This window comes from Aptenodytes forsteri, unplaced genomic scaffold (assembly GCF_000699145.1).
Source record: "Aptenodytes forsteri isolate BGI_AS27 unplaced genomic scaffold, ASM69914v1 Scaffold93, whole genome shotgun sequence".
Taxonomy (NCBI): domain Eukaryota; kingdom Metazoa; phylum Chordata; class Aves; order Sphenisciformes; family Spheniscidae; genus Aptenodytes; species Aptenodytes forsteri.
The window spans coordinates 7,996,711-8,004,763 of NW_008794665.1; the positions used below are offsets into that span (position 1 = coordinate 7,996,711).

The window sequence follows — 8,053 nt, forward strand, 5'->3', positions numbered from 1 at the left end:
GGGGGGCGGGGGGCCGGCGCCTGCCCCCGGGCCCGCGCCGCCGCCATGGAGACGCTGTACCGCCTGCCCTTCGCCGTGCTCGAGTGCCCCAACATCAAGCTGAAGCGGCCGAGCTGGGTGCACATGCCCTCGGCCATGACCGTTTACGCGCTGGTGGTGGTGTCCTACTTCCTCATCACTGGAGGTGAGGCCGGGGCCGGTGGGGCGGGCGGTGTGAGGGGGACACCCCCGGGTAGCAGAGCCACTGATGCTGCTGACCACTGGTCCGGCTCCAAATCCGTCGTAAAACACGAACCTCGGCCGACTCCGAGCGTCCCTGCGGTGCTAAGGCAGTTCTCGCTGTTTGCTGCCGTGAGTCAACGGTGATGCTTGCTTTTCTCCCCGCAGGGATTATCTATGACGTGATCGTGGAACCTCCCAGCGTGGGGTCGATGACTGACGAACACGGGCATCAGAGGCCGGTGGCCTTCTTGGCATACAGGTAGGAGAAGGCCTCTGCCCCCGCAAGCGAGGTGCTGCAAATGCCTAAGCAAAAGTGAACAAAGCCGTCTTACAGAGCTGTGCATCTGCTTTTTTTTGAGCTCTCTGTGCAAGGCAGGGTGTGTTCTATATCAGTCCTTGGTTTGCAAATATTTAGGAAAAAAAAGAAGCATTGAAATCAATGGAAATAGGAAAACTCAGTCCTTTTAAAACTTTTTTCAAAGTCAAAAGTCAAAGAAAAAAGTTTTGAGCTGGCAGTACTTCTCTTTCTTTCAAACCCTTGCTATTAAAGTTGAGTTTTATAGTGGATGCGGACACATTTGGTCATATTTCATAGCAGCATACATAAAGTTTGTGAAACTTTTGGTTCTGGCCTTTTAAACTCTAATGTAATTGGGATTCTTGTGTCTGAGGGTGGGGAAGACAGTTACCGATGTGTAACAGCAGCGTCTTCTTTGAGTCTTTTGCTTCTATTACTGAAAATAAGGTAGGGACTGCTTAATAACAAATTGGTCTGAAGAGGGTTAAATCTGCATTTGTAACTGTGTTTTTTATGTGTGTGGAAACAAAGAATGGTTTTTGTTAAATACCAAAAAGGTTCTTTGAACCTGTGAGGTCTGTGACACGCCTCATGCACAGATTTTGACTTGGAGTAGATGTAGGATATGTCTCAGACTGGCTTGGATTGTTGCATTGTAGATGAATCAGGCTATTGCAGGGAGTTGATAGCACTTTAGTACAGTTCTGTGACAACGACGTGAAAGAAGATGAAATTGTTTGTTTTCAGGATATGAGACAATAATGATAATCTTCATTTCTGTATTAGCATCCACAGTAGTTTCATCCATGCCACTTTTATGAGGTTGCTAGTATTGCTAATTACAAGGATAGGAAAAAGGTTTGGTGACTGTGGGAAGCAGGAGACTCGTGATCCAGGTGCAATATTCTTTCTGCATCTCTGCTTCCCCTCTCTCCATGCGAGCTTTGTGAAAAGGAAATTCGACAGTGTGGACTGACAAGAGAGCCGGGGTGCTTTCAGGCTGGGTCCCCACAATCTATATGCAGGCTCAGCGAGCCGGTAGCAAAACATACTGCAGGCAAGAACCGCTTTTGCTGTGTGCTGGAACCAGTAGATGTGCTTCATGTGCTGCCATAGTGCTTTGAGTGGGATTTGTACCAAGATGAGAATTCAGGCACTGCTGCCTAAACATGGGGATGGAAATAAGACTTGGAAAACTCAGTGGCCCAGGGGTCATGGTTCCATGCCTCGAGTCTTCTGTGAAACCAGGTGCTACTTTGGACTAGATATTTCTGAAAACTGATGAGCTTGCATGGTAGCCATTAGTATACACTATTATGTGTAAAATCACTGGTATGCTTGACTGGTCACCTTGCAGACTATCAGTCCCGGAGATAAATTACATATTAAAGCCTTAATGTAATTGCATAACATCAGTTTCCATACCTTTTTGCTGGAAAGTCAGTCATCAAAGTTAATCATCCCGTGTATTTGTACAGCTAAAGCAGGTTGAGTAGATGGGGCTTGAAATGTAACTAGTTTTTTTAAAACTAATCTTTTTCTGACTCTCCCTTCTTCCCTCCCCCCCTTTTTTTTCTTTAGAGTAAATGGGCAATATATTATGGAAGGGCTCGCATCCAGCTTCCTCTTCACAATGGGCGGCCTAGGATTCATAATTCTGGATCGATCGAATGCACCAAATATCCCCAAGCTGAACAGGTTTCTTTTGCTCTTTATTGGATTTGTCAGCGTGCTTTTGAGCTTCTTCATGGCCAGAGTTTTCATGAGGATGAAATTACCGTAAGTGATTTAATACTCTCTCAGCTTCTCTTTTCTTTTGTGGCTCATGTGCACCTATGTAAAATTTAAGAGTAACAGAAAATACAATGAGGTATGCTAAAGATCTGCAGCTTGGCTATAAGTTGCTTTTTTCAACGCTTTTTTGGAACAAGCTACGTTGAATGAGGTGTGATGCTTTTGGGGCCAGCTACAGTAAGATTGTGCTGTGGTTAAAAAAAGGTGACAGTTCCTGGTATGTCAGAAGATGTGATTAGTGAGTCTGACGTACAATGAATTTTAAGGTAGGCTGAGTATGTGCTGGTCAGATAAAAGTAATTACAAGGTAGGGCTTTGAGGAAAAAGCAAGTGTCAAAGAACTTGAAGAAAGGTAAACGAGTACTTTATAGTGACAGTGTACGTGAGAGATCATAACTGGAAGAACTGATGGCAGCAGTAACGAGTGTTCAGAAACATTCAAAGCAGTCCTAAAGTAAAGATGATGTCTCAGGTTTTTTTTGTTGCTGGAAAACTGAACGTAACATTGAAGCATACAATGTATGTGATGTTTTAATACATCTATATTCACAGATCAAAAAGTAGGAAAGATCTGGAGCTTTCAGGCTATGCAAAATCCAAATGCAGGATTTTCAATTTTTTTCCCCGCTCTTTATTTCTCAGTCCATCTATTTCGTTTAGAATAGCTGAAACCTGATGTTTGGAGGTCCTGAGGTGTTGACTTAGGAATGACTGTCATTCCTCCTTTCTTAAATATTTTTTTTTTAACCTCTGCAGTGTAGTTAAAAATTTTGTTTCATAACACAGAAGTGATGGGTTCCTGGCAGCAGGTAGCTGGATAGGGACCTGCCCTATATTTTCTTCCTTCATTGATGCTATGTATTTTCTTGTTTCATTGAGTACGCGTGTCTTAACAGTTCTCTTTCTTAAACTCCTTAAAGAAACAGGGCTTCAGAGAAATGGAAGAGAAAAAGAGACTGGAGTTGTGTTGAGCGCCAGAAAATGTCAGGTTATGCTGAATATCTTAACACTGGTAGTTTGTGTAAAGGGTACAAATAAAGAACCTTTCATAGGGTGTAACCTGGGCCTCAAAAATTCTAAACAGTTACCAAAGCTGGATTGAGAACAGGCTAATCCATTTTCAGTGTTCATTGAAAAAGATCAACTGAAGGAAGGAGCATGTAGTTAAGCTGGCCAGTTTGTACCTTGGACAGGATTTATTGCTTTAAATAGCCGTGGTCAGCAGAGTTTTTGGCAGTCTGAAGTTTTTGTTTTAAGACCATAAGTCTCTTGATTTTTGAGGAGTGCTGCTCGTGTTTGCTAACTTTTTTTTAATCTTAATTTTTTTCTGTAGGGGCTACTTGATGGGTTAGTACCTCTTGTGATGTATGAAAGTCTGAGCTGAATTTACTCCTCTTCATGAAGTGTTTAAGAAGCAGCGGCAAGAAACGACTTCCATAGTCACCATCAACAGGAAAGAGTCCTGGCCATGAGAAATAACTGGGGAAAGAGTGCTTTCTCTGCAAACAAACTCTCACTACCAATGGCTGATTTGTAGTGTTGAAGCAATGTTTTATCATTTCTGTTTTAGAGCTTTTGAAAAGAGCAAGCTGGGTTTTTCTTTTCTATCCCAACTCAGTATGAAATAGAGAACCTCTCTTTAGCTCTACCTGAAATAACTATTAGCCATTGGTTTGACAGTTCTTTGTTGCAGGTCTGCCTCCTCTTCCTTGTGTAGGACAATTATATGTGTGAATCAGAGAAGAAATACCTGAAACATTTCTTTCCAAGTTATAATTAGAAAATTAGTAACTTCGGATGCTTTACAGTCAAAATACAATGTGTCTGAAATGATTTCAAAGGCACCTTTTGCCTTGATATTAATGGCTCTATGTGAGCAAATCCAGACATGCACTGGGAAAGGCAAACTGTATGAATGTGCATTTCTTTTTGAAAAAGTGTACGAAAGGAGCCAAATAAAACTTATTTTCTACAAAATTATTTAAATTCTATGCAGTTTCTGAAGCTTTTTCTTGTGTGCATGGCCTGTTCTACATCCAGGCTTGACATGCCATACCATACCATGACCACATAATTTCAACTTTATTTTTCACTATCGGATAATGATTTTTTTTTTTTAAATATCAGGGACCAGAAGCCTCATGTTTTCCATGAACTTGTACTGTGTCCAAACGACATACTGTTATCAATAGCCAAGAAAACTTACTCCTGAAGCTGCTGCTTTTTTGTGTGAGGCGAGGCTCCAACTTATTTTGTCTTCATTTTAAAAGATTGAATGTTACTATCACGTTTCATTGAAGTAATGTATTGCATTCTGGGGGAAGGAAAGATCCCTCTAAATCTCCATATATGTCTTTTTTGCAAGCCGTATGTGTTTGAAGCACTATTTTCATCTGTATAATAATTGTCAGTGAGAAGTGTTGTTTATTCCCTTAATTGTGAAGTAAGTATCGCTGTTCACATGCTTAATCAAATTTCTGAGCTAGCTGTTAATCATCTGCCCTCAGGATATGTCACTTCCACTCTTTCGTTCTTACATACAATGTGACTTCTGCATTTGCTCATCTTATGTGTTTGCCATTAAGATTTAAGGTAGCTTAAGCTGTTTTATGAGGCTCATAACTGCAAAGTTTCCAGTCTTTTCAAAGCGGTTATCTTTTGGTCACTCTGGTTTTGGTGAGGCATATGCTTACCTTCAAGGGGGAGTATTGGTATTATGTAAGTAAATAAAAAGTTGACTTACGTATCCAGTTAATACAGCTGAGAGGGAAGTCAAACCAGAAAGTCACTTCACTGAGCCTAATAGAGATCCCTCTGGCTCAGTACTTGTCCCACTGCAGTTCAGCTTCAGCCTCCAAGTTTGCAGCTGATTCTAAACAAGCGTGTTCTTAAACAGTGTTTTAATGGCATAGTTGAATGCCTGTGGTCTAGGAAATGTATTTGATTATAATTGCATGCTAGGTGACATAACTTGGAACAAATAAAGCGGACTTACAATTGCAAAGTAGAAGATAGTTTTGGGAAAGTAAAAATAAGACGATGACTCTGTCTGCAACAAACAAGGTTAAATGATCCCTTATGTTTCTTTGGTCACAGGCTATGAACTAGATCTGGTATGATCGTCTGCTAAAGCATGAGGCACAGATAGAACCAGGGAAACAAACGCAGGGCAGAAGACAGACCACCCAGAAATTAGGAGTGTGCTAGGTAGGAAGATGTCAGAATGCATAACTGGAGGTTGGTTCATTTTGGAGGTAGGTTGGAGGCTTCTTGGTCACCCAAGGAAAAATTTCTACTGAGCATTGTCAAATAAACTGCAAAGAAGATGCTATATAAACTGCTATGCGTTACAGGAATCCCATTTTCAGTTAAAGGCAGGCTGGTATTTTCTGTAAATGTCTGCTGTTCTTTATAGGTAACAGCAGGTGGCCTCTACTGTAGGGGTTTAGGATAGTAATAGGAATATTTCAGTGACTGAAAGAAAACTTCCTGTAACTAGTGACAATATCCATCTGTGTTTGGTGCTCATATACTCTAGGGTGAACTGAACTAGAGTGTGGGGTGGGAAATTAAAAACAAAATTGAAACGCTGTGATAAAGGTAAAGCAGAGCTTATAGGAACACATCTTTCCATGATTAAAAATGGAAGTTTGGCCTACTTCCAAATGCAACAAAAAGAGTCGGGCTGAAGTGTAGAGGTCTTGATTTTCTGGCTCTCTTGCTGGAGAAAATACTGAATCCATGGCTCCTCTGTAGGCTTCAGTATAATCTCTGAGTGATGATGCCTAGTCAATATAGTCAGGAAGAGATAGATGACCTGTGTAGCTTTTGAAAGTTAGTATATACATATATGAACCCTTAACAATCCAAGTGATCTTATTGAGTTAAGCTGAAAAATACCTCTAGATAAAAAAGACCGGACATTCTGGTTTCCTTTTTTTCCCCTAATGCTTTTTCTAGACTTCTGCAAATTGTGGAACAGTAACATAGAATCACAGAATCATTTAGGTTGGAAAAGACCCTTTAGGTCATTGACTCCAACTGTAAACATAACACTGCCAATTCCACTACTAAACCATGTCCCGAAGTGCCACATCTACACATCTTTTAAATACCTCCAGGGATGGGGACTCAACCCCTTCCCTGGGCAGCCTGTTCCAATGCTTGACAACCCTTTTGGTGAAAAAATTTTTCCTAATATCCAGTCTAAACCTCCCTTGGCACAACTTGAGGCTGTTTCCTCTTGTCCTATCATTTGTTACTTGGGGAAAAAGAGACCGACACCCACCTCCCTACAACCTCCTTTGAGGTAGTTGTAGAGAGCAATAAGGTCTCCCCTGAGCCTCCTTTTCTCCAGGTTAAACAACCCCAGTTCCCTCAGCCGCTCCTCATAAGACTTGTGCTCTAGACACTTCACCAGCTTCGTTGCCCTTCTCTGGACACGCTCCAGCACCTCGACGTCCTTCTTGAAGTGAGGGGCCCAAAACTGAACACAGTATTCGAGGTGAGGCCTCACCAGGGCCGAGTACAGGGGCACGATCACTTCCCTCCTCCTGCTGGCCACACTATTTCTGATACAGGCCAGGATGCCATTGGCCTTCTTGGCCGCCTGGGCACACTGCCGGCTCATGTTCAGCCGGCTGTCAACCAGCACCCCCAGGTCCTTCTCTGCTGGGCAGCTTTCCAGCCACTCTTCCCCAAGCCTGTAGCGCTGCATGGGGTTGTTGTGACCCAAGTGCAGGACCCGGCACTTGGCCTTGTTGAACCTCATGCTGTTGGCCTCAGCCCATCGATCCAGCCTGTCCAGGTCCCTCTGTAGAGCCTTCCTACCCTCAAGCAGATCAACACCCCCGCCCAACTTGGTGTCCTCTGCACACTTACTGAGGGTACACTCGATCCCCTCATCCAGATCATTGATCAAGATATTAAACAGAACTGGCCCCAATACTGAGACCTGGGGAACACCACTTGTGACAGGCTGCCAGCTGGACTTAACTCCATTCACCACAACTCTTTCAGCCCAGCCATCCAGCCAGTTTTTTACCCAGCAAAGAGTACACCCGTCCAAGCCACAAGCAGCCAGTTTCTCCAGGAGAATGCTGTGGCTTTACAAAAGACCAGGTAGACAACATGCACAGCCTTCTCCTCATCCACTAAGCAGGTCACCTTGTCATAGAAGGAGACCAGGTTAGTCAAGCAGGACCTGCCTTTCATAAACCCATGCTGACTGGGCCTGATCACCTGGTTGTCCTGTACGTGCTGCCTGATGGCAGTCAAGATGATCTGCTCCATCACCTTCCCTGGCACCGAGGTCAGCCCAACAGGCCTGCAGTTCCCCAGATCCTCTTTCTGGCCCTTCTTGTAGATGGGTGTCACATTTGCTAACCTCCAGTCAACTGGGACCTCCCTGGTTAGCCAGGACTGCTGATAAAGGATTGAAAGTGGCTTGGTGAGCACTTCCACCAGCTCCCTCAGTACCCTTGGGTGGATCCCATCCGGCCCCATAGACTTGTGTGTGTCTAAGTAGTGTAGCAGGTCGCTAACCATTTCCCCTTGGATTATGGGGGCTTCATTCCGTTCCCCGTCCATATCTCCCAGCTCAGGGGGCTCGGTACCCAGATATGTGTATTTACCTTGCATCTGATCAGTTTCTTGATTGGATGGGGTTTATTCTTGTAATTTAAGATAACATGGACTTTCTTTGTCTCAGAGCTACCCCAAAACAACTGGTCTTACTAT

General features: G+C 43.4%; 1 protein-coding gene across 1 annotated transcript; it reads left to right on the plus strand.

The window, feature by feature from the left end:
* The first annotated feature begins 13 nt into the window (after positions 1 to 13).
* On the plus strand, positions 14 to 4,303 carry OSTC (oligosaccharyltransferase complex non-catalytic subunit). Its single transcript, XM_009273577.2, has 4 exons — positions 14 to 184; positions 388 to 481; positions 2,102 to 2,299; positions 3,648 to 4,303. The coding sequence occupies exons 1-4, from the start codon at positions 46 to 48 to the stop codon at positions 3,664 to 3,666; spliced, it is 450 nt and encodes a 149-aa protein (XP_009271852.1). The 5' UTR covers positions 14 to 45; the 3' UTR covers positions 3,667 to 4,303.
* The last annotated feature ends 3,750 nt before the right edge of the window (positions 4,304 to 8,053 follow it).

Bases quoted from the DNA above. Each gene is read 5' to 3' on its own strand.
- OSTC (XM_009273577.2), top strand. From the start codon at position 46: ATGGAGACGCTGTACCGCCTGCCCTTCGCCGTGCTCGAGTGCCCCAAC. The intron at 185-387 runs GTGAGGCCGGGG...TTCTCCCCGCAG, and splicing joins CTACTTCCTCATCACTGGAG to GGATTATCTATGACGTGATC. The intron at 482-2,101 runs GTAGGAGAAGGC...TTTTTTCTTTAG, and splicing joins GTGGCCTTCTTGGCATACAG to AGTAAATGGGCAATATATTA.